General features: G+C 43.7%; 1 protein-coding gene across 1 annotated transcript; it reads left to right on the plus strand.

The window, feature by feature from the left end:
* Nucleotides 1-2,588: 2,588 nt before the first annotated feature.
* On the plus strand, nt 2,589-24,245 carry ADPRHL1 (ADP-ribosylhydrolase like 1). Its single transcript, XM_056500960.1, has 7 exons — nt 2,589-3,070; nt 6,707-6,871; nt 11,769-11,894; nt 14,462-14,602; nt 17,644-17,771; nt 22,186-22,318; nt 23,332-24,245. Exons 1-7 carry the CDS (start codon nt 2,857-2,859, stop codon nt 23,487-23,489), a joined length of 1,065 nt encoding a protein of 354 aa, XP_056356935.1. The 5' UTR covers nt 2,589-2,856; the 3' UTR covers nt 23,490-24,245.
* The last annotated feature ends 2,589 nt before the right edge of the window (nt 24,246-26,834 follow it).

Consider the following 26,834-nt stretch of genomic DNA (forward strand, 5'->3'; position numbering starts at 1 on the left):
TTTTCTGGGATCTCAGTGAATGTGTTTTAAAGGTATGATTCTGATGCTCGAGTAAAATCCTTCAAGAGTTGTAAAAATGCAGCTCTGATAGAAGGCTGGCACCCATCTGGTATCAGCCTTACTTTTCCAGGATATGGCTCTGTGTCCTTTGGATGGGTGGACTTGGAATCAAGAGCATTTCTCTGCTGAGTGTCTTTGGCAAAGGATCACTCACTCACTCATGGGGAAAGCATTTGGGGTGTAGTCCTCTTTTAACTTAAAAAGGGCTTGTGTGGACACAGCATCAGTCCAGCTCTGTTTGCCAGTTCCTTGATTTGGAGCAGAGCTCAGCACCTGTAGCATGCACAGGCTCTGTCCTGGGCTGGAGCCCATCCATGCACATCCCTCTGCTGGAGGAGGCACAGCAGCCACGCTGGCCAAAGGTTGCTTTCATGTTCTCACCTCGGGTTTCAAATGCAGTTGAGCTGAAACAAGTATGCTGCCACCAACACAGACAAGCCTTTTCTCTGTCATGCCTTCCTATTCCTTTTTTAATGGACTCTCCCCATCTGAAGGCCGTTGTATGTATACTAATGAAAAGACACCAAAGATGCATTTTAATATGATTTACTAAATAGTTTTGCCAACTCTGCCCACGTTTTTTTTTTTCCTATTGTGACGAAGTTACCCATCTTCATGGAATTACTGTATTTTATCTTTGTTTAAGACATGTAGGTATGATATTTTACAAACAATTGTCTCCTCTGTGGGGAGTAGGAGTGGTTTAGTGTGTCTAGCCTACTTCTGCCCAGAAAGCTCACAGTAGCTGAAGTACCACATGAAAAAGAGATAATGTGTGATTAAAAAATTAAATAAAAATCTCTTTGCTGCATGTTCTGTTTTACAGAGCTGAAAAATAGAACTTCTCTGAAATTTTCTCTGGGTTTTTATTATAATAGCCTTATTCCTAATTTGGGCTTTGTTCCGAGCAGCTGAGTGTGTTGCAACAGAATGGAGTCTATGGGAGGCAAAAGGGCAGTGCAACTGCCAGCCACATTCAGAAGAAAAAGATAAATGGAAAACTAAGAATAGCTTTGCCCATTTTCAGGGAGGAACCTTCCATCTGAAGAGGCCCTCACCAGCTCACCACAGTTCCTCAGCAGGTGATTCCTCCTGTCCTTGCTTTGCAAGTTCAAATTCCCACGTGCCTGCAAACCGTGATGCTATGCAGGAATAGAGAACAGGTGTGTGCCACAGAGGGGTGGATGGACTGTACCAGACACATCAACGTCAGTGCTTCTGCCTGGTGTGTTCTGTGAGCTGTCCTGGCCTTGGTTTTCCATTTTTAGTGTTTGTTTTCAGACACGTGGAACGGGAGGTAAGGCGCAGGGCAGGGCTGACGCTAAGATTACCTCTGTGTTGTGTAAACGCCAATTATGGGAGATGATGCTTGTTCCCCCTGCCCCACACAGGGCAGTGGGGCTGCCATCCACCACTTGTGGCAAGTGGTGATACTTGTCCTTGCATATCCTCTGGTCCCTAAGGCATAATTGTCCTCCTTTTTTTTTTCCTTTTTTGTTTCCTTTTTTTTTCTTTGCTTTTTCAGTGTGGTGCTCTTACTTTCTAGCAATGAAAACACACTCTCAAGGTCCTTTTCAGCATTTCTGTTGTCTTAAAAACAAGAGTGCACCAACAGAAGCTACTTTCACCATTTGGGCACTTTATATTTTCTAATGTAGACCAGGCATGGCAGTGCTTCTGTGTGTCCTGAAAATCCATTAAGTACAGAGATATTTCTGCACAGATCAATAACTCAGACCATGATTAAATTACTGCTTATTAACTTGTTGCTTTGGGTGCTAGGATGATGCATCCCTTACATTGCTGGCCTTTTCCATCTGAATAGCTATCAGTATTGCCCTCTGAAAAAGAGCAAAGAAAACAAAGACCTTTCCCCTGGTATGAGTTACCAAAATTACAGTCAAGTCAATCAATGCTTTCTGTTTACCTCTCTACATTTATATTTACATTTCTATTTCTGTCTGTAATTTGTGAGTCTTTAGGATTTTATTTATTAGACTCATAGGATGCCATTTTAATACATCTTTCAAAATAGTTTCCTTCCAGAGTCCAAACGTGGACTGACCTTAGCTTTAGGAAAAAGTCACTCTTTGCCAGGGAGTAAGAGGTGTGGAATTGAAGTTGGTGTTTTGTTCAGTGTTTATCCAGGGGTGCAGTGAATTAGCATTACCTTCTTGTACTAGGTGGAACAGAACAAGAAAGCTGTTAACAAAATATCTCCATAGGACGTAATTAGGAATGGGAGAGGTCATCTGCATTTCACTAGATTTCTTACTGTTTAATGCCTTGTTCTACTGTGTACAGAGCCTGGAAAACTGGTTTTATAATAGCCTTTACTTCTGACTTGTCCTGAGAAGGAGGCTGACTTCAGCATATGAGAAATGGGCAGAAGAAAAAATATTAATTTACAAGTTGTTGAATAAATAAGCACCCCTGTGGAGGCATCTGTTTTTCTGGGTGTAGAGTTACTTTGGCTGGGTAGGGCTAAGGATCTCCTAGCTTGTTTTAAGCTGGGTTGCAGAAACGAGGCTTTTGCAGGTCTGCTCTTAGAGTTTCATTGAACAAAGCCCCTGCAAAATCCCTGGGTTATGAAATATTTCCTCTCTGCCGGGTCCCAGACAAGAGATGGCATCTGCAGAGCCAGAAAAGGAAGTCCTTGCCTTATAGAGAGAGCTCTTGGTGTGACACAATGGCTGATATAAAGTGTCGGGGGAGCTGAGTTGAAGCAAAGAAACAAAGGAAGATCAAGATTCGGTGGCTGTCTCAGGCAAAAGGAAAGTGAAAAGTGTCTTGGGGATGGATAAATTTAAGGCTGCCCTTGTTCTGGCTGGGGTAGGGGATGCTCTCGGTTATCGCAATTTCTCCCGTGAAAACAATGCCTTAGGTGCAAAAATCCAGCAGGAGCTGAAGGAAATTGGAGGGCTTGAGAACCTGGTGCTGTCTCCCGACAAGTGGCCAGTAAGTGACAACACGCTCATGCACATGGCTACAGCTGAGGCTGTCATCACAGGTAGGTACGGTGGGAATAGCAGACACAGTCTGCAGAGGAGCAGACCTGTCGAGCTGCTGTATTGCTTAAATAAGCCTGACTGCTGGGGAAATCATGAGAAAGTGTGTCAGAAATGCTGCTTATGTGAATGATAATGTGCATTAGTCTGGCTGCTCCATGAGCACAATCCTGTGACCATCTCACAAACTGGGGGATGTTGATTTCTGGAGTGCGGATGGGCTCTTTCTGTATTTTCCTTAGAGATATACAGTTGGTTAAAACTTAAAGACTAAAATACCACATGTCCAGCGTAACAAAAATAATTGCCAAGTAGATTATCTGTATGCTGGAGTACATCAGGGAATAATACAGCCACTAGAGAGTCTTCTGTAACAGATAAGAACTCTTCTGAATGCATTTTTTACATGTTTGTGTCCAGAACTCCAGGCTGGAGTAGAGTTACCTTAGTACCTCTTTCAGGCTAAAAGCACTAGTGATGTCTTCTCTTTGCTGCCCCTCAGACAAAGGGCTGCATCTGCAAAAACCTATTTGTTTTATAAGGAAGGTCTTTAGTCCACAAAGTATTCTAACATTCTGTATTTACAATGAAATCTGTCAGAGTAGTGGAAGTTATTATTAAGGTATCTTCTAAAATCACAATGGTTTGAGACAGAGCATTTGTTTTTTCTTAAGGTGGGGTTAGTTTTTTTAAGATGAGAAATGTTTATATTGACACCTTACCCATCAAACTAGAGCTTTGTGAGGCTGGCAAGATCATAGAAAGTACACCAGAAGACAGTGGCCTCTCAACAGTATTTTGCCTCTTCAGAATGATTCAATTATTTTTTTAAATCTCTGTAAAAATATTCCTGATTTTTCTTAAAACTCATTACATTGCAAAACTACCAGTAGCAGAAGCTCCCAATGTAGCTAAGTATCCTTCACATCAATGAGATTTCCTCTGTGCTAGTGTTCCACTCCTTTATCTGCCTGCTCCCAATCTGCTCTAAATTTAGTAGGTAGAGATCAGTTGAAGAGTGTGTAGGACACTTCATACTTGGCTATTAGCTAGCCAATGGTTTAAGGGGTAGCTAATACACTAAAGATAAGGGCAAGATGTCAGCCTATCAAGAAAAAAGATGACTAGCATATTTCTGAATATAGGCTATGATTAAATACGTATCATATGTTTCTTGCTTATTGAACCTTCTAAAATCATAACTTCTGGGTAATCAAGTCACTTAGACCAACAGTAAAATAATAATTCTTTTCTTAAATATAGCAGCCTGTAAATTGCTCTAAAGAAAAAGTTTAAGCTACTGTTTCCGTTGACTGTGTTTATCCTACACTCTCATTTCTTTGACCTCATCAGATAAGCACTTTAAAAAGGTGATTTTGTGGGCTGTAGAGGAAACAGCAAGATGGAGTAGGGAATTTTAGTAAAAAATCTTCATTTCACAGCAACATTGGTGAGTGGGATAAAACAAGTCCTTCTCCCAGCTTCCTACAAGGGAAACAAGAACCTCTCCTGCTCACAGCTGTGTCTCCTCCTGACATGGGGAACCCAAAAAAACCCCATGGCTTGCTCATGGCCCAGCCTAGGTGCCAAATCACCCACGTCAACAGAGTGAAGCTGAAGAAGGTGAACGTCTGTGAGGCTGAAAGCATCTGCCACCAGCCCTGGAGACCTGCCCTTACTGCTGTGGGAACAGATTTTAAAGAATATATTGGGTGACTGGAACATTACCAGCCAAAAAAAAAAAAAAAAAAAAGGAGGGGAGTTAAGCAATAAAAATATCTCTGTGGTTCACTGGCCTGCTCCCTGCACATCCTGTTTGCCTGGCTGGCTGGCTGCTGGCAGCTGGCCACAGCATTCCCTGGACACTCACCTGCGGGCAGTTGCAGGGTACTTGTAGGCTGGGACAAACATGGCTTAAAGCCATGAAGTCCTGTTGTCATTGTCAGAAACTGCTGCTGACTGAGCTGCTGCTCCCCAAATCCACCATGAGCCATGACTGAAAGGCTGATCTGACAAATGAAGGATAGACAAAACATCTGCTTCCAGGAGGAATCTGTCCAGTAAGGGAGGAACAAGGACAACATCATCAAAGCCAGGAAACTATCTCTGTAACGATAAAAGTGTTGTTGTTTTCCTCTCCTGCTTACACATGGGTTAAAAAAATAGAAGTTAATTTCTGAAGAAAGAACCTGTCCTATTGATGGCTGGGACAGCAATCTGGCTCCAGCATGGGAACCATGGTGGGCTTGAACAGCCTGGAGGTGCTGGACCACAAGGACTCTGTGCTCTGGGGACAAAAGCAGGAGCTGCCAGGCAGCAAACCCTGCTCCTGGCTCCTGTCTGCATAAACTGTGACACCTGACTCCTAAATCTGAAAAGAGCTGGCAGCTTGAGAGGGTCTTGTTTCTTTAGGATTACATGTGGGATGGCAAGGAAACTGGTAGGGTTTTATTTTATGTGAAAGAAGAGGGATCTTTGTTCTTCATCTTCTTTTTTGCCTGCCTCTATAACTGGTTCTTCAGAAAGTCTCTTTCTCCCGGGACTCCAAACTTTCTCTTAAATTGTGGATTTCCAGAACTCACCATCTCTGACAAAATGAAGATATTTTTAGAAGAGCTTCCCCTGCTGTGTCATTCAACTTGTGCAACTAACCAAGTATTAAATGGGGTTTCTCCAAGTATGTAGAAAATATATAAATGGATACATGCCTTTGCCCTCCATTCACACTGATTACACAGCTGTAATAGATGCCAGTGGAAGGTTTTCCTTGACACAAGTCAAGGGCTGGACTCTTCAAGACCCAGGACAGAGAACACCAACCAAGAGAAGCAGCAATATTGAAGAATCAGTCTATGTTAAACAAGGGCAAGGCTCCTCCTTAGACAAGACTGTAGGACTTGGTGAAAATAATCTATAAACAGATATTGTTAGTGAACTTAGTACAGAGAGAAATTTATGTGCTGGAAACTTCCTTCAGGCAGTAGGGATTTACCACTCTTACTAATTTTTATAGTAGTTTTTTTTCAAACCTCACTGTTCATGATATTATAGGATATTTGGATCCCGGCATGAAAGACCTACAAATTTTAGACAAAATACAATTAACATACAGATTTAAAAAAGGAAGTTGTCAATTTGCTTTTGTATCTAGTCATACATCCCTCTTAAAGTGATTCTGTAATGTGATAATTAAAAAAAAAAAAAAAGCAAAAAAGGCTTTTATTTTTAAATATTCTCATCTGTAAAGGCAGGGGCTGAGCCAGGCACAGTTGGCTTTACCCAGAGCCCGTGGCAGCCACGCTGTTAGTAGATCATCTCTGTAATGACTTCACACCACAGAGCTTAAATAAAGGCCCTCAGCAGCTACTGTTGATTAACAGGATGCTTCATCATTCCAGTGAAGGAATTAAACATGGAAAGGAAAGGAGGGGAAGATGAGAGCTGAGTGCCAAGACTATTCTCCCTCCAGCCCACTGTCATATTGTGTAAAAATGTGACAGTGGCACCAGAAACATGACTTGGTATAGTGGAGCGGAAACAGGAATTTCTCAAATTTCTCAAATGCACAGTAAGCTGTTTTCTGTGTGTTTTTGCTCTTCTGCCTTCACAAAACAACCTTCTGTGCCTGCTCTGAGCAGATTACTGGTGCCTGGAGGACCTGTACCGGGAGCTGGTGAGGCGCTACGTGGACGCTGTGGACAAGCTGTCGGGCAGGCGGCCGGACCCCGCCACCATCGAGGGCTGCAGGGAGCTCAAGCCAGACAACCACCTCCTGGCCTGGCACACGCCCTTCAACGAGAAGGGTAGGCACTGCTTTCCTTTCAGAGGGCCTGCCTGGGATAATGCATGCTCTTGGTGCTTGTGGCTATATGGAAATTGTTTCCTCTTCCCCCCTGACATCAAAGGCCACTACCCCTGAAACGTTTCCATGTTCGCCTGAGGATGACAAGAGACCTGCCAAGAATTCCTTCTGTAGGGCACTGTGTCCTCTTGTAAGCAAACCCCTCCCTCTTTAACATCTATTTAAAGAGACTTTGTCCTTGGCTCTGCGCCTCAGGGTCCAGATCTTTGTCCTTGAGTTTAATGGTTATTTTAAGAAATATTTTCTGCCATTTTTCCTTTAAACGTTTGTAGACTTGGATCTTTTCAGTGACACCAGATCTGAAACAAAATGCCAAGCCTATAAATTGCTCTAAACAACAACATGTTCACTGGAGGGAAAACAGAGACTTTTCTCCATTTGGATGCCATGCTAACAGCTGTGATTGTTTTGTTGGTAATCCCTAACATTCCTAGCCTGGTTTACCTATGCCTGACTCTCTCTTTCTTTCCCTTTATGATAATTTTCTTTTACAATGAATAAAATTTCCATGACAAGTTAAATAACACGCACACAGCTACGTACATACACAATCACACACAGTGCAATTAATCTGAAAGCCTGTAGGGTCACTCTGTTATCAGAGGAGTGAGACCCAGACAGCCAGAAACGGTGTCAGCTCACACCCATGGTGGCTGTGTCCGTGTGATGCTCAGCCACTGCAGAACACGCTGCCTCCACAGAACTGAATATTGATGCAACACCATGGCAAAGACCCGGTGGCACAATGCCACAGCTATTCCTGGGTCTCTGCAGCCAGTTTTCTCTGACAAAAAAAAGCATCTCTCACTTGTCCTCTGCTCCTCACAACAGGTGCTGGGAGCAAAAGGATGTATTTTTCCCACCCTGCTATCAGCCAGCCAGATCTGAGAAAGTGCCCCTTTGGAAGCTGTCATGTTTTGTGACTGGCAGTGGATAAAATCTGGTGACAATAATTGTGGGAGATGCTGTGGTCCCAAGTAGCTCTTAACATTGTTTGACAAGCAGTTGCATATGGCTGTTCCCTGGTCCACCACAGTGTTGGAGCTACCTCTCTTCTTTCAGCCTTCCTCCTCCCCAGCTTTCCATGATGGACCATCTGCTTTGGAGATACTCTGGGCTAGAAGAATCTGAAATTAATTCCTACCTTGAGATCTGGCAGCTAAAAGCCACCTTCTCCATCTGGTCTGACAAATTAGCATCCAGAACATTTCAGGAAACTTTTTTTTCACCCTGAGAGAAGAACTAGTGACCTGAAGTGGAGTTGTTCTGTCTTCTATGGGACTCAACACTGCTGTGGACATAATTAACTTCTAATTAAATTTGCACAAAATTCTTCTTGAGGCAAAAACATGCCACAGGCACTGAATGCCTGGGATTGAATGCCTAGCAGTCAGATTATATTTTGGATAGGCTGGAACCAAAAGGTTTGCTGATTTGCTGTGGGCATTCTATCTCATCTTGCCTCCAGCAATAATTCATATGCTAGCCTTCATGGACTTATCTTAGGTAATTTTGCATTGCTTAATTGAGCTTCTCTGCTCAAATTCTTGTGGGTTTAGTCAGCACACTGAATCCCTAAGTCAGACTGCGCTATGTATCTCTGCCACCTCATGTAATGCCCATTGCCACACTCGTTATAGAGATACCTGGGTTATGTGACCACAGAAACGCTGCCCAAGATTGTCTAACACCTTCCATTTTAAGAGCTTGTTTACAATTTACATCATTGGTTAGCACAAGGCTAAAATTCTCTCCATTAAGTGTTTGCCTCTGTTTGTCTGTAAGTATTTGTTACAAAGTTTGGATGCAGATGAGTGTGCTGTTTCTGAGACATGGTAAAAATGTTTTGACCCACTGCCAAAACTTCAAATTGTTCAGAAGAGAACTGTTGATGTTGTATATTTGGAACCAAAATCTGCGTAAGGTAGTACCCCCTGAGCCAGAGATATGCTTTTGGAGCTGCTGCAAAAGGCCAATCAAATAGCTGGGCTCTACCTGTATCATGTGTATTTCAGGCTGAGACTGCAGCATCCAAGCATGTCTTTATTTGCATCTGTGCAAGCAACCTCTGGGCTTCCTAGAAGTCCTTGATAACTTTTTGATGGTGATATTGGCAGAGGAGCATGAGGGAAGAGTGTGAGGGAAAATGCAGAAACTTGAGGGGAAATTTAAAGAGAAGGTTAAGCTGCAGATGTACAGGAGGTAAAGGTGCTGGGCTCTAGGTTTTCATGCAGAATGATCTGTAGTAACAAAAGGCACATCCTCTTCAGGGCTTAGCAGCCATTACCCTAACCTTTGTTATTCTACAGGTGTAGAGTGGAGAAAATCACACTAAGGTATAACATACTAGAAAAGAATAATGTAGTGCATAAATAAAAAGGAAAACAACTGGGAATCATGGCTTCTTCACACAACACCTACATAATCTGCATAACTATTTTCCATGCCAATTTGCAGATGCTACAGCTCGTGTGAGTTCAAAAATGAGCTGGGCAAATTCACCCAGGGGAAATCCTTCAAGGGTTTTTAAGCAGGAAGATGAATAGCCAGCTGCCTCCTGGATCAGGGAGACAAATTATCAGGAGCTTAGTTAGTACAAAGGGATAATGTCATTGTACTTCTTTTACTTTCTTAAGTATCTTTTTCATTGTCAAACATGATGAGTTGGCTTGACCTTTGGTCTGATCATGGAGGACAGTCCTTATGTTGTCACATGTGTCACCCCTGTTGCTTGGACTAGTCTTGCTGTCCCTTATATCCTTAGCTCAAATGGTAGATGTGATACATGAGAGTTAGCTCCCTGAAGCTCTGTCTGGGTTTAATGTTTCTCCATGTGATGGAATTTTTTATTATCAAGTTTGGTTGTCTAATTCTGCAGAAGGTTTTAATGGAACTCCCCAGACTATAGGAATGCAATGAAGTGGGATATACAAACTCCTCCAGACCAGCAGTCAGATTGCTGTAGTTCATCTTCCACTTCAGATATACTGAGAGATGTTATTTAATTAGCAGCTTTGTGTAGTGCAAGAACCTTCCCTCTTGGATAACCAGCATGGCCTGTGTCCTCTGCAGAAACTAGGTTTGCACAGTGAAGACTCTCATCTGCTACTCTATGGCAGCAGATGGTTTAATGAACAGTTTGGTCTTGTAAGCAGGAGAAGATATTTTCTCCCAGTTGAGTGGTGCCCTGGAAGACTGAATTTCCTTCCTGACTCTTCCTTGTGGTTTCTATGTCATCTGTGGGATAGGCAGACAGTTTTATCTGTTCCTGGATAGCTGCTTTCAGGGGAGAAGAACTCTTTTCCTAAGAGGGAAATTCAGATGTTGCATCTGGAAATGCGAGTAGGTGGTTTATGTTAGTTTGGCTCAGGCATCAGTTTAGCTTGAAGTAGATCTCAGTGCCACCCTCACTACCCCACTTGGATCACACTCATAATCTTAGGACATCGGAGCTGGAGCCACTTGGGATGAGACTTCATGGCAAGAGGTGCTCCAAGAGAGCCAAAGTGCTTTGCTCTCACAGCAAAGCCCAGTGGAGCAGCTGAGGGCCCTTCTGCAGATAAGTGACTGAGAGCTGTGACCCTGGCTCCTTGGCATCAGCTGCTTCAGTTCACTCTGCCCCCAAGTTGCTCCTACTATGCCATCACACACACTAATGGACACACTGCCTTTCTCCATGCTGCCTCTCTGGGAAAGACAAGGAGATTGGGCTCTGATGCAGGTTCACATAGGCTAAAATTAGGTAGCATAAATATGCCCCTTATCTTCCAGGAACCAAGAAGAGAAATGCTGATTGCTCTCAGCTATTCCCAAGGTCACTGGGAAGTGTGATTGAGCAAAGACAGTGCTGAAAAATGCCAAGTACTTTGAAAAAATCGAAGCCTATCCATCTCAGGGTGGTTGCCTGCAATGAGTTAATGCTTTTTTGGGCATTGGCTCACCAGCTGCAAAGAGGAGATAATCACCTCACTGGTGCCTGGTGAAGATAAGCTCATTAAAACTTCTCTGGGATCCTAAAATTACTGTGATAAGTACTGCAGAGAAACTCATTAGTAAGTTTAACTCCATTCAATGAAGTGTTTAAAAGTTGAACACCTAATATCACACACTCAGCTCTACGGATTAAAAGAAATTCTGAATTAGGTATTCAATAAAAAAATTCTGTGCTACATGGAGGTGGAGATTCCCAAAACTAAGCTCAGTAAGTGTAGACTGCAGCACAACAAGCACTAATTTTAGGTTGCATGGCAAACTTCAGTTCTGACATTGGCTAACTTTGATTTGGCTCTGTAGCCTTTAGCTTCTTTGGGACACATTAGTTGTGTACATAGCAGAAACTGGTGAGGCTCTCCAGGATGAAACACGCATTAAAATTAAATGGTGTACTGTGAAGCTCATATAAAGTGTTTTAACTGTGTGCTTACAGCTATAAAATAAGGGTGTGGGGAAATGTATCCGTTTCTCAAAGTTCTGTTTCTGGTGTGGGCACCTGGAGCAAGCAAAACAGCAGTGACAGGCAAGAATGAGTGAAGATGGGATGAGAGTTTGGATCAAACAAGTTCTGTGAACAAGAGAGCACACAGCTTTCTGAACCCACTACGCTCTTCATAGCATTTGATTATATTGGAATACATCTTAAAACCAGAATGACTATGTAGGAGCAAAATTCCTTGCAAGAAACATTCAAAACTTTTAACTTATTTTGCATGGTAATTTCCCATCCCCTGAGGAGTTCTCTTCCCATATATGAGTGTGAAGTGTGCTTGTCTCATATTTTATCAACATATTTATGTGAGATCAGTCTCCTTTTAAAAGCTTGGTGTTATGTTTTACTTCAGGTTCTGGATTTGGAGCTTCCACAAAAGCCATGTGTTTAGGGATGCGATACTGGAAGCCAGAAAGGCTGGAGACACTTATTGAAGTGAGCATTGAATGTGGACGAATGACTCATAACCATCCCACAGGTAATGCCTGCACTCTGACATCCCCTAAGGCAGCTTTGCTCTTCTGCAGGAGCTAACATGGCTCCCCTGGTTAAACCACTTCAGCTTTGCAGGCTCCAAGCCCTCAGTTTGAACCTTGCTTGGTTCACACGTACATATACATGTTATTTATACAGGCTTATATATTTGCTTGTATATTATACCGACAGCATCCTCAGGCATAGTTGTTTTCTCTTCTAAAATCCCAATATCTAAACACAACCTGCCTTGTCCAAAGCATATTCATGATAGTTGCCCTGATCGAATTTTAGGATTCATGTATACCTAGATGACTCACTGTTGCCATGCAAATTTATGGTTCAGGGGATAACAACATTTTTCTCTTGGCAGGTTTTGTCATATCCAATCACTGTAGGTAAAGGTAGTATGCCAAAAAACCAAATTCCAGATATTTTAGGATGCAATCTGAAACATTTTCTAAACAAAACCTAAATAAGCAGATTCAACGTTGTTTTTAATATTCAGATCTGTCATTTTGATAATTTTATGCTATGTAAACTTGTATTCATTCTGTCTGTTTTAAACAGCAATAAATAAAACCATAATGAATGGTGACATGTGCAACACGCTCAGTGCTATGAAGCAGTCAGAAAAGCCATCAGGATGCCATAAAATTAGGAGAGAAGGGCTCAAAACAAAGCAGAGAATTAGGCTGGTGTGTAAAGTCAGTGGTGCATTAGCAGCCATAAGACTGCTTGTAGTCTATGTCAGTCATGTCAGAAAGGGCTTATGAGACCCAGAAAATGGCAGCAAGGAGGATCCAAGCTGTCAAACACCTTCCATACAATGAGAAATTACATCCAGAAAGAGTTTTCAGCTGGGAAAAGAAACAAATGGCACACCAAGGAGGCAGGAAGGAGAGGAGTGCAAGGGCCACATGCACCCCACTGCCATCCTGAAAGGTATCAGGAAAATGCCAGTTGTGATCCTCATAACTCAGACTCAGAAAACCCAACCAGTGTGTCAGCTGGGACTGAAACAAGCAGACAAAGGAAATACTTCCTCATGTTATGCACAGTGAAGCCTCAGAGCTTGCTGCCAAGGCAGCTGCAAAGTCCTCAGGTGTGCCACGGTTCAAAGGAGACCAGGCAAAGAGGTTGTCTTGTCAAAATCAATCAAGCTGTGTAATTGAAATGGCCCCTAAAACTAGTCTAGCTGCCCTGGGGAATGGAGAAGGCAAACCACTCCATGGCAGGGGTTCAGTCTGTCTTGCAGAGGCAGACATTTGGCTGGGTGTGCTTTCCTCCCCAGTGGGAAGCAGCAGCCTGGGTGGGGGCTGCTGTGAGCAGGGATAGCAACAGCAACAGCAAAGGGCATGGGCAGCCTGGGGAGCAGGCAGGAGCAGACTGCCAGCCCCCAGGAAACCTTCAGGGCACACCCCGGGCTCTGCCACCCTCTGGCTGAGCTGTTCACTGCCCCCTGCTAGCCCTTTGATTCACACTCCAAACTCTCTGCTGCCACCTTCACACTAAGTGATCTTTGCATCTGGGATAGATGCTGTGCATGTGAGTGAGACCCTTTGGGCTGGGTCTACACAGGCTGTTATTCTTTTTATTATTCATATAATAGAATATATGAATACTCTATATGGGACTCTAGTTGGATCCATCTTGAGCCTGACCCAGTAGTGCAGGTCTTGTGGCAGAGGGAATTAGTAATCTCATCTGGACTTGTCACCTTCTAAAATAATTTTGTTTTACTTTCAGCAAAATACAAAATTCACAATTACCTCTATGCAAGAGTGAACGCTCTTGGTCCCATGCACTGAAAGAAGCACCTGCATCAATACTTTGCTCACCTGGGATTTATTTAAGTAACTGACTTCGTTTTCTAAGCTTCTCCTGCACACTGCACCAGGTTGATTTTGTTGTCCTTGACAGAATGCCAAGGGCACAAGCAAATATAAGAAATAAGCTGACTGTTTCTGGTGTGATGGAAGTGTTGAGTGCCCATGAACAGTTATAATACTTGTAATATTTGCAATGTTGAAATATTTGTAACCAGAGTTACAAATAGAAGACCGGCATGTCTTTCTTGGACAATTTCTTCTTTCACCTAAGGGGACATGGGTTTGTTCCCTTAGAGTCAAATGAGAAATAGTGTTAGATCTAGCAACCACCACTCTTGGCCTGGATGATGCTGTAAACAAGCCAATATAGCTTGTAATTGAATCACTTTGTAGAAGTCAATTATTTCATGTGACTTCAATTAGAAGATTTTCAGTATCCCATTGGTAGATGGTGTTTATTTTTGACCCCTACCTCAATTTCTATCACATTACACCACTAGAACAGAAGCTTCCTCCTCTGTAAGATAAGTCGCAAACCAATGGGCAGCACTTATTAGCCAATAATCCTGACATGCCACAAGCCAGGCTGCAAACAGGAGGAGATGGGTTGTGTACATTTGTTAATCTACCTGGCAGCCACGAGGCATTCCACTGGTGATTTTATGAGGAGAAGCAAGGACAAAAAGGATGGTACCAGCACAGATGCACACTGGTAATCCTTGTTATTTGTGAATTCCAGGTTTTCTAGGGTCCCTCTGCACAGCCCTCTTCGTGGCATATGCAATACAAGGGAAACCCCTTGTGCAGTGGGGAAGAGAGATGATGAAGGTTGTGCCAATGGCTGAAGAATACTGTAAGAAGACCATTCGTCACATGGCAGGTACTGAGTCTGGATCAAGAGTTTATTTTCTTAAAGCTAAGTTTAGCTGGAAAGGCACTGAAGAAATGTCACTCCCTAGTCTTTACATCTTGCTGCTTTTCCCCCTCTCCACCCTCCAAAGGCTGTCCTCCTGCTTTCTCTGCTCAGAGAAGTACCTCACAGGTGGTGCCAGCTTCTTCTACCATCAGTTAGTCGCCTGGTGAATTTGTGGCAAAAGCACTAAGCAAAATAGCAATGACCGTGCCCTGCTGCACAGTTTTATTTTTAGGGAATCTTCAGAGATCGCTGGGTAGGGGGGAGGAAGGAAAATATATTTAGCAGGTTATTAGGCAAACTGACTGCTGAGATTAATTATTCAGCTGCCTTCCATCAATTAGTGCAGTTCAACATCATCCAGGAATAAAACCACTGACACTCCTCATCCTGCCAGGAAAATTTCACCTGCAGATGCCTTCGGACCAAGAGCTAGCTTTTCACCACAATTCAAATTTGAGTTGTTGCTTTTCTGAACAAATATTTAAGATACAACCTGTTGTATCCTTGTTTTAAACAACTGAGTGTCACCCAACTACTGAACTTGATACTACTACTTTATTAATGCTATGCACGTGGTCTTTGGGGCTAAGTACTTCAGTCCCCTCTTGCCAGGAAGTGATGTCTGTAATGGTGAGACCTGCCATTCATTACATTGAAACTTCAAGGAAAGAGATTAAGGGACAGCTGTTGAGAAAGACTAAGTTCAATAGAAATCTTTACTCAAGAGCACTCAGAAATTAGAACTTACCCCTGAAGAAAAGCTGCTGCTTTAAAATCTGAAAGGAGCCCCAGGAAGGCTTTCTGAAAGACCCTGAGTTTTCATCTGTGCCTCATTGCACACCAGGATTTTTTTAGCAGAGACCCATGAGGAGCAGGTGCAGGATTAATGTGCTCAAGCGTCGCTCTGAGTGGCTGTGCAGCAGGTCCCTGTCACTCCAGCCCAGCAGGACCCCTCAGAGTGGAGCTATGTGTGCTGGGCTCCTAAGGCATGCCCTCCTGCCAGTGCCTGTATTGTTGGGCTTCATCCTATTTTGGTAGTGGGAAAAGTGTCCTGCATTAAAGTTAAGCTCCTTGGCTGCTGAGATGCACTGCAAAGAAATCCTGCCAAAGAGTCCTCCAGTTTTAGAAAATCCTATTTTAGCTATATTATCCCCCATGGATAACAAACAGAGAGTTTGTTATCCATGTCACAGAGAGTTCCACTCTACACCCCTCTCTGATATCCAGTTGCAATTACTGGATTACAGATAGTTCCATGGACCGGAATGTGACCATCACCTCAGTTGGGCTCGAGGGTGGTGCAGAGCCTTGCTAGGGTTAGTAGCATGGCATTCTGACCATGCTACAGGTCCACCCAACAAAAATCTCCTTCAGCTGCTCGATCCCTCTATTTCTGTGGAAGAAGCACCTTGCTTGTTAAGGTGCAACATACAAAAAATTCATTTTTTAGGCATTTATGGTTTATTGTCATGGGGGAATTAGGAAAAAAACCACAAACAAACAAAAAGCCAACAAAAACAAAATAGACTGGTCAGGTCACTCACATTTCTAAAAACTGTCATAACCAGCTGCTGTTGTGGGTGTTGATAGTTCACATTTGCTTTGCTTACACCTGTTTTCCTCTAGATGTTGCAGATACATCTAGATGCTCTCCTTGGCCTGATGGCTATAAATGCCCTTTCACTCTGTTTTTGTAAACATGTCCCCTTTTTAGGGTTCTGGTGAATGGTTTCTTTGAAATGAGGCCAAACTGGGTCACAGACTCAGAAAAAGGGCAGCTGGACATTTCCAGGTGTCTCAGGCATGTGGCTGAATGCTCATCACTGGCTGGGACTGGGGCTGGGGAAGCTGACAACCTTGTGGAAGTATCAGGTCCTTACAAAGCAGCTTGGATTTTTATAAGAAAGCCCCTACTTAAAGATCTTAAATGCCAAATTGTGGCATTTTAGGAAAAGAGGAAAAATCAGATTACATCCTTCAGGTGAATGGTTTTGTTTGTGGGTGTGCTCATCAGCACATACCACTGAGCAGCCAAGCAAGTGAGAGACAGGGAAAAAGTGGGAATGTTAAATTTTATTTTACACCCATGGTCCCATCCCAGATTGCTAGTGTGCCTTGGCATACTTAGCCACCTGGGCCACCTCACTGTTCCCTAACTCCTTTCCCCTCTCAGTTTGCCAGGCATGGTTTTCCTTGGGCCTCAGTTCTGCAGGCACCATGTATGGTGAATGTATGGACTTAACAGTGTGACTGCCTTAGGTAACTTTCAAGCCTTTGTAAAAAGGGTGAACCAGAGCATTGGCTTGAAAATAAACTAAATTTAATACATTTATTTACATGGAAGACATTAGGCTTGATTAGAGATCACTTCCCAAAGTGGCAGAAAAAAAGGAGAAAGACATATGGTTATTTAAAAAGGCTTATTTCTGTAAGCACAGTTAGCAGATGTGTGTGTTATTTATCCCTTTGCTACCTTTGATATGTATTACAGAATATGCAAATGGGAAATTTGGACTTTCCTATCTGTTTTTTCCTGAATGATCACACAATAAATGTGATGAAAATGGAACAGAAATTTGGGAGAATTTATGCAATTAAAAACTGATAACTGATGTAGGTGGCAAATTGTATTTAGGATGTGGAAGCATTTTTAGATACTCTTCAATCATAGGAAAGGAATAAAAACTAACATAGAATTGATTATTTTCTTTTTGCTGACTTATCTTTTCCTTGGAGTGCGCTTCAGTAAATTCTTGTAAAATTTAATCTTGATATATCTTAAATGACATTAAAATAGCACAAAATTCTGAAAGTATTTTCTTCATTTTCTTCATCCTCTGTTTACATTTAGATGCCACACTCCATACATACTTAGAATATATGCAGTACATTACTGTAAAATACCTAGGGTTTCATGTCAGTCAATTATCCTTAAAATATGTTAAAGTAGAACTGAAAATGTTCTTAAAATGAAACACTACCTCATTAATATCTTTTGCCTTCAGAATATCAAGAGCACTGGTTTTACTTTGAAGCCAAGTGGCAGTTTTATTTGGAGGAGAGAGAAATCAATGAGGAAAATCAGAATCAACCTGTCTTTCCAGCCAACTATGACGCAGAGGAGAGAGAAAAGGTAACTGCAATTTCCAAAAGTTCTTGGGATGGCTCTGAACCAACAGGGGTATTTTCAGAGAGACAAACCACTATTTTTCAACTGATTCCACTGCCAGAACAGTCAGGAAATCTTTTTTTTTTTTTCTGAAATTTCAAGAAAGAAAAAACAACTACCATCCTCAACTCAGGTTGTTTTTGTTTTTTTTTTTAAAAAAAAGCAGTTACCACCAGTCCTGGGTTTGCTGCAATGGGAGAAAACAGACAGCAGAGGCTTGCTTAATGGTCTGGTACCCAGAGTAGGGATAAAACATGGGCTATGGCTATCTGAGGGTGGAAAAGGGAAATGTCCTGCCTGGAGCTCTCATTAAAGCCCAATGGAGCTGTGGCCAGAGTCCCACAGAAGTACCCCCAGGTATTAGAAGCTGGATTTCGTCATGTTTAGTGGAAGGTGTCCCAGCCCATGGCAGGGGGTTGGAACTCAGTGGTCTTTAAAGGTCTCTTCTAATCCAAACCAGTCTACGATTTTTTGGTCCTTGGACAGACATCTCAAGTGATTGATTTGCTGCCAGCTTGGGCTGTGCCAAGCTAGTTTTGAGTGTCTTGGGAGATGGTGTTTCACCACATTCCATGAGATACTATTTCATAATGTACATGATCTTTTCTTTGCTGGTTATATCTTCTTAACTCGAGAGAAATAATGTGTCTTCTTCCCTGCTGTTTACAGCTATCTGATATGGGCTGGCACTGCCCAAAGCTCTCCACTTAGCAGCTAAGCAATAAGCATGTGGCTCTTGTCACCTTTCGCCATAAATCAGTCTTCTTTTTTCCAGACTATTTAAGCATAGTTCTATGCTGAGGAGTCACTTTGTGTATTTTTAGGTGATTATCTGTTCAGTGAAAGGTGCATATGGAAGTCCAATTGACTGTGGATAGTAAGAAAATGCTCACTCTAAATATAAAGAATAGATTCCCTTCCAGGTTTATTTTACTAAATCAGTGCCATGAATTCACTAGTTTCATATTCCTTTCAGTACTACTGGAGTATCAGCAAAGCAAAAACGGAGAGGTTAAACCAAACTAATTTCCCACAATCATTTCAAGAGAAACTGTATGAATTCCTAATGCAGAAGCAAAATTTACCTTCATTACCCTAGCCCAACTATTTTGGCCTACTGAGCTATTTATTTTGATGAACAAGAAAGGGGAAATGGTGCTTGGCCCTCAAACTCCCCCATCAGGCAGAGATTACAGCATGGCAGAAGCCAAGACACTTCATTAGTGTGCTAATAGCTATGGAAGGCACAGATGGGAGGAGACCATTCTGCCTGGCTTTTTCCCAGAAGTACCCTCCCTTTGCTTCCCTCCAAACTAACTGTCCCCTTGTGTTTGGGAGTATAGCCAGTTGCCTTTTCACATGCAGTTAATAAAGCAGCAGTGTCTGGCACATCCCTTGCCCACATGCATACTCCTGCTTGGCCAGGTGCTCCTTTCTGCAGGCACAGTGTCAGCTGCATGTGAAAGTGAAGCCCTCAAATGTGGCTTGAATCTATCCAAGCATGTTTCAAAGGCAGTTTCCCTCCCAAAATAAATCACACTTTGAAATGCTTAGCAGCAAAGGCCACATTCTCTATAAGCTGGTATATATAATTTTTCAGTGATGTGCATTTGAAAGATATTAGATACATGGTGAATGGGCAGACAATGTTAAACATGTGGGATCAGCCTTGATTCTGCAAAGAAAACACTGGTCTGACTTGCTTTCCAGTGATGGACATAATGTGCTACAAAATGAGGAAGGAACAAAACCAAAATCATCCAGGAAAATTAGACTATATGGACCTTGTTTTCTTAAGATGGAGTTGCTTAAACCAGGAGAGTGAAAGAACCCAGAAAGAAAGGGGAAAAGAAGAATGGAAAGGGAGTGCTAGCCAGCAGTGGGTCAGCTCCTGAGAAGTGGGGAAGTCAGAGGCAGCTGTAATTACTGGTGGCAGGGGTTGACAGCAAGGAGGGGACATGTGAACTACCTCCTGGACTTGGCAGCAGCTCAGTGCCTTCAGCAGGAGAGTGCATGCTGACACCCCATCCAAGTCCTAGGTCCTTGCTGGCCCACCCAAGGGAAGCTGGGCTGGTGCCACAGCACAGCACAGGGCTGCACAAAGGCACTGGAGATGAAAGGAGAAGGAAGCAGTTTGGGAAGTGCTGCCTTGGGGCAGCTAAGTGCTGCCAGGTTCAGTCCTAGGACAGCTATCCCCAATGTAAAGCTGTTTCAGCAAGGCAAGATGACCTTGGACGCGTGCAGAGCATCAGGGATGAGGAGGAATAACCAGAGTGACACTTGAGCAGCCTGGCTCCACACCCAGAATAGCCCCTCTGTGCTGAGCCCTCCTGCCTTTGGCAGCATTGCATGTGTGTCTGTGCTGCTCCACCAGCATCCAAACTGCAACAAAAGGGCTAGAAATTTGCATGGGCAGAGGAAGGCATAAAGGCATAAATAATCTCTCTAAATTGTACCAAAAAAAAAAAAAAAAAAAAGCATGGAGTGAAGCTGTAGTCTGACTCTGGCATGTTTGATGTATGTGTAGACAAACCTCAACCAAGTATGAAATAGCTCAGGTGAAAGTGAATAGAGAGAAATGCAAACCCTTCATCCATGTTGCAGAAGCCAAGAGCCAGCCAGCCAGCAACATTCAACTTGCCATGATGTAAGTTAAACTTGAGGAAACAAAGCTGCCCATTTCTTAATAGGAAGGTATTTTTTAACTATAAATTTATTAGTGTTGAGATAATTTGAGTATTTGGGGATGAAAGTACCTGCTCTAGAGAAAATACAATTTTCTTCTGCAAACCTCACTGTGGGTTTGGAGCTCTTTCTTCTTCCTTCTTCTCCTCGGGAAGAACTGTTTCTTATGCTTGCAAATTATTTTCCCTTTTGTTCAACAAGTGCTTTTAGAAGAGGAGAGAAAAGGCTTATCAAGAAAACAACAGAGAAAGGGGCTTGAATTACATAGTCTGAAACTAAGGCCCTAAAGAAATTACTGGATCAGAACATTTTCACCCCCAATGAAAACTTGGCTAATTGGAACAATTGCAAATGTGCAGCAAAGGGAGTTGAGAATATCCCCAAAGGCAGGAAGATGACTGATGAAGTGTCCTTACCAACCTTAATTTTTTTATATGATAAGAAATTTCTAGGATGGGAACTTGTAATCTGTCTCAATCTACTTTTTGGCATTTCTGGCTTGCTTAAACCAGCCTCTTGGCCTGCTAAGAACTCTGTGCATTAAGCTGGACTGCAGGTTTATGCCAGCACTTCAAGCACCACTGGGACTGCTGGAGCTGCTACTGTGGCTCATCCACACTGCACCAGAGGAGCCACAGCACAGCCCCTGCTGCCCTTTCCCAGCCCAAGGAGCTATTCCCACTCCACAGGGGAAACCCCAGCCTGGTGTGCCAATGCCCAGGCCTGCAGTGCTGTAATGGTGTGGTGCTTTGCACCACTTAGTTAGTGGCTTGTCTGATGTTTTTTTTCTGTTTTTACTCAGAGCTAGGATTAAAAAAACATAAAGTAAATGAATTTTCTTGTGTTTGGGCTTGGTTGTTCATTAAATCTTATCAAAAGTGCGGAATGTTCAGCAACACTTCTAACCGCCAGCTAGAAGCAAGCAAAATGGAGCAAGATTTAGATAGCTACAAGGTCTCTTAAAGCTAAATAATCAAATAGATAAATAACACCTATATTATTTATACTTTTAACCCAATGACCAAATTCCCTCAGTGCAGCACTAACTGTCCTACTAGAAACTACCACCTAAAACCAGAAAGAAGAAGGAGGAAGAACACTGAAAGAGACACCACCTAAAACCTTCCATCTTGTCCCATACCGATTACTATATTATAAAAACCTCACATTTAAAACCCTTCACTGTGTGAAAGCACACACTTCTGTTTAACTACACACCCATGATTTTAACTCCATCACTCCAGTTTGGAAGCCTATCCAAGGCCTCAGGTGCAAAGCAGTGTTCTCAGGGGTCAGTGCCAGGAAGCCCAGGAAGCTCAGGAAGCCCAGGAAGCTCAGAGCTCAGTTTCTGGGCCCAGCAGGGCCCTGCCCTGCCCTGCCCTGCCAGGCCCTGCCCTGCTCTGCCCTGCCCGGCCCTGCCCTGCTCTGCCCTGCCCTGCCCTGCCCAGCCCTGCCCTGCCCTGCCCTGCCCTGCCCTGCCCAGCCCTGCCCTGCCAGGCCCTGCCCTGCCCTGCCCTGCCCTGCCCTGCCCAGCCCAGCCCAGCCCAGCCCAGCCCTGCCCTGCCCTGCCCTGCCCTGCCCTGCCCTGCCCTGCCCTGCCCAGCCCAGCCCTGCCCTGCCCTGCCAGGCCCTGCCCTGCCCTGCCCTGCCCTCCCCTGCCCGGCCCTGCCCTCACGGCGCCCTTTCTCCACAGACCTACCGGCGCTGGAGCTCCGAGGGCCGCGGGGGGCGGCGAGGCCACGACGCCCCCATGATCGCCTACGATGCCCTGATGGGCTGTGGAGGGGACTGGACAGAGCTCTGCAACCGCTCCATGTTCCACGGAGGTGAGGGTCCCCTGTGCCTCCTGCCTGCTCCTCCTGGAGCCCTCCTGGCTGCCAGCTGCCTCTGCTGGCCACTCTGCCACGGTCTGTAACATTCTCGCCTCTGTTTTAGCCTCTAAACCCCGTCCTGCTGGCAGCAGCTGCCACACAAGCCAATTGTAGCACTTTCCAAATGTTGCTCCATCTGCATGCATTCCACCAGAGGTGCATGAGGAGCAAGTCCAGCAAGGCTTTCTAAAGGGCCGACAGATCCTGACAGAACACAAGTACCTTTGGCAAAACAACCTTTTAACTGCATGTAATGGAACCAAGTCAGGGGGAAGAATAATACAGCACCCAAACAAGTGCCAGCCAAATAACATCCAGCACTTGGAGGCACACAATGAGTACTTCTACAGCTTTGTGAGAGAGCTTTCTCATGAGCAGAAGCATCTAGCTGGGCTTTTGGGAGGGCCAGCGTAGTTGGGGGTGGGACCCCAGCCCTGACTCACCCCCTCCCTCCCTGTGTGGGGTGAGTCCTTTGGAGGGGCTCTGGGTCTCTCACCTGCCCCAGCACAGTGGTGAGGGCTCACAGTCCCCACTGCAGACCCTGGCAGGCACAAACCCACATCAGCACAGAGCATCAGTGCTCCTCAGAAGGCTGGGTGTTTTGGAGCCTGCACTGTGCTGAGCTGTGAGGAGGGAAGGAACACTCTGTAGTCCAGGGCCTGTGTTGTATAGTAGACACCCCTGTGACTATTATTCCCTCCTTTGTTCTTAGCAATGGCTAGCTGCCTGTGAGAGCTGCTGTGCTGGGGTAGATTTTCCCAAAACCAAGTGAGCTCCCAGCCCTGGAGCGCACACCACAGTGGCATCTCCATATGCTCTTATTCAGGCCTCCTTAGCCTTTAGGACTGACCCAACACGCTCCCACTGCTCTCCATGGGCGTGGAATGCTCCCTCCTTTTGCAGTGCAGTTTTTGGTGGTGTGTGAAGGTGACACTAAGAGGCCACTGCCATTGTGCTTACACCCGCAGGGGAGAGCGCGGCGACCGGGTCCATCGCCGGCTGCCTGTTCGGCCTGGTGTACGGCCTGAGCAAGGTGCCCAAGGGCTTGTACCAGGACCTGGAGCAAAGGGAGAGGCTCGAGTTCTTGGGAGAGAACCTTTACCGACTATCCATGGAGGAAAAGTAAAGCAGTTTCTGCCATTTTCTCTTTCTATACAGACTATATCAAACCCTGTAGATATCTGACTGGCATTCGCAGTGAAGGAAGTAGCCCTGAGTTAGTCTGAACAGCTCAATGTACATCGCGTGCAAGTGAAGATAGCTGTTATTAGACTGGTTAGAATTATTAGACTGGCTAGATATATGTGATATTTGTGGTTTTTTTACAGATGTAGGGATTTCTAAATATAAGGAGTGCTGCTTAAACCTCAAATGGCAAAAAAGAAATAAAATATCTTTTGACTGATTTCAGTCTAACTTGCTATAATACCACTTTCTAAACAGCTGTTTCCAGTAATTACACGTACGAAATTAATTTTCAGAACTAATGCTTTCTTGCAAAACTAATGGTAGTACCCACTCACGGGGATATTCTCTGTATATTTGACAATCCTTTCACCACTGTGTCCCTCCTTGTTCTCAAATCTAATGTGTCTGTGACACTTGTAAGCCTAATGTCTCATGGATTAGCTTTTAATGAACCACTGATCCCTGTATCAGCACTGTGGTGTAAGGTATTGTTACATTAGAAGCTTCCAGAAAAGGAAAAGCCAACACTAAAAATACCTCCAAGGAACAAGCAAAGCATCAGTGTGTCTAAAATTTCTGATCAGTGTGTCTAAAATTTCCGAATTATGTTTTTATTCTTCTTCAGTCTTCATAACAAAAGTTTCTCTAAAATATAACTGGCTGAAATATTTGTAAATAAATTAATCTTGCACTATTTTCTAAGTATCAGTCTTTATTTTTAGATTGAACAGATTATATGTTGCTGTATCAGTATCAGAATTTTTGGCTGAAGTCTTCAAGCAGTTGTAATAGGTCAACAGTTAGGCTGTGATACATTTCACAAGTCTGAGCACCATGGAAACCCCAAGAAGAAAAGTTACGACTGCTTTACCTTTTTTCCTTTTGATTTTTCCTCCTTCCCTTTATTACCTTTTACTCTTTTTTGCCTTTCCTTGCCTGGCTTCATTTCAACTCTCCTCTCCAGGTTCTTCTTGAACATTTTTTTTTCTTTTTTCTTTTTTTTCTTTTTTTCTTTTTCCTTTTTTCTTATTTTTCTTTTTTTTTTAAATTATTTTTTCTTTTTTTTCTTTTTTTCTTTTTTCTTTTTTTTTTTTAATTTTTTCTTTTGAAATTTTTTCTTGTCTTTTTTTTTTTTTTTATTATTATTTTTTTTCTTTTCCTTTCCCTTTGCCTTTCCCTTTGCCTTTCCCTTTTTTTCCCTTCTTTCATCTTTCATTTTCTTTTATTTTCTCATTTTTCAAGAAAACCAGTTGGGTTAGAAGTTGCAAACCACAGATAAAGCAAATATTAGGCCTTGATGAAGGAGATCCTAATGCTCCCAAGAGCGGCACAGGCACAAATATGGAATCCTCAATGAAAGAAGTGAGCTCAGAATTTTTCCCTACATTTAGCCTAATGTTTTACCTTAGAAGTTCAGAAATTGAGGTCTACATAATACTTCCTAATTTCCACCGTGTGTGATTGCCTACGTGGTGTTGGTTTCTCCTGTCTTTCTCCAGCTGCTGAACTGTGTTTTAAAAAGATAGCTAAAAATACATGAGTACTTTCCTACGCCTTTTTCCATGTAAGCCATTGCTGGAATCACCACTGAGATGTTATGTGGCAGACACAGGAGCAGGTGATGCCTGTCAGTAGGAATAGCAGCCTGCATGACAATGTCTGCACAAAAAGGTTTTCCGTACTCCGCGTTCCCTCTGGCACTGTTGTTCTGGCATGTTTTCTCTCGGCAGCTTCGCAAGGTGCTTGTTTGCTTTGGAGATGTGTTAAACCAAAGGCAGCAATTGTGTCAGTAGCTTTCGGTGCCAGAAAATACCAAGACTTTCTGAAAACATTGCTTCTAGTTTAGGATGCCTCTAGCACTCCTGTAATAAATTCAGCAGTAGAGAAGAGAGAAGAGCATATTCTGCATAAGGTAGGACTTTCTCTAGTACTTTGGATTTTCTTCTTCCTTTAGAAAAAAAAATAATCACCCATAAATATTAAGACCATTCATAATTTTTCCCACTTTAACTTCTGTCTAACCCGGGCAGAACCAAGGTGTGTTTCAGAGATTAGTAAGAGAATCCTGTTGAAAAAAAAAAAAGACTGAACCTATAAAGCACCATTTCTGCATCTGTTGGGGTGAGCAGTTCATTTCACTGAGCTCACTCAAAAGGCCTGTGCATTGTTTTGAGTGGGCAGAGCTGCTCCTGGTTGCCTTCCTTATCTAGAGGCAGGTAATTGGACCAAACACCACACAGAGACAGGTGGTGATGGGGTGCCCAGGGATGAGGGAGGCTATAACACTTGGCACACTCCAGCTCATGGCCATTTCCCCAGAGCCTACCAACAGTAAGGCAGACAGGCAGCTGGCAGAGACCAATCCACTGATCTCTGACAGCTTTTGCAGGTTGGACAGTATTATTCAATTTGTTTCTTGTCTTTTTGATGAGGCCTCCATATCACTGTTTCCTTATGCCCATGCCACTGTTCTGTAGCAGCCAGTCCTTTGGGCTGCCAGTGTGTCTAAAGCAGTGATCAGATATTTAACATGAAATTCAGGAGCAGGAGACAGGGTGTTCTCTTCTCCACACCAGACACACTAAACCAGAAAATCCTACAACTTCATGCTTTTAGCAAATGCTGTGGGATGCCACCACACTCTGCTGCTCAGCAGCATCTGGACCCCTAACAGAATGGAAAGGCTGGAGTGCACTGGTGCAGGAGGCAGTGGACAAGTCTGGGAGAGAATGCCAGCCCCTCTCCCTTTGCCTTGGCACCTCAGCTCTGCCCTGCTCTCGACACAAGGGGATGCACTGCAGAGGTTTCTCTGGGACAGGCTGGCCAGAGGGATAGGGTTGCACTGCTGCCCATTAGCATATTAGACTGTTACCACTCCAATGCTGCCTGTGATAAGTGTACCCAAAGAATCTATAAATAAGTAACTAAGCAGCCTGTCTTATGCATCTTAATTATTTGTGGGCCAAGAAGACAGGAAACTTTTGAAGGTGGCCTTGCCTCCTCTGCAGGGCCAAGCAGTCTGTCCTCCAGACACTGAAAACCATGCAGCAGCATAAACCAGCTTCCATAACCAGCAGCACATTGAGGCATATCATACACATTAAAAAGAGTGGAAACCAGCATCTCCAGAGGAAGAGAGGGGTGAGGGACATAAAGTGCATGTTAGGCCATTTTGCAGGATGAGGGAGGAGCCCAAGTATCTGCCTTGTCATATGGCATAGCTCACAGTGCTGGGAAGTGAATTCTGCTGGCACAGGGCTCCCCCATGCATGAGGACTACCTG

This window comes from Oenanthe melanoleuca, chromosome 1, assembly GCF_029582105.1.
Source record: "Oenanthe melanoleuca isolate GR-GAL-2019-014 chromosome 1, OMel1.0, whole genome shotgun sequence".
In the NCBI taxonomy this organism is placed as follows: domain Eukaryota; kingdom Metazoa; phylum Chordata; class Aves; order Passeriformes; family Muscicapidae; genus Oenanthe; species Oenanthe melanoleuca.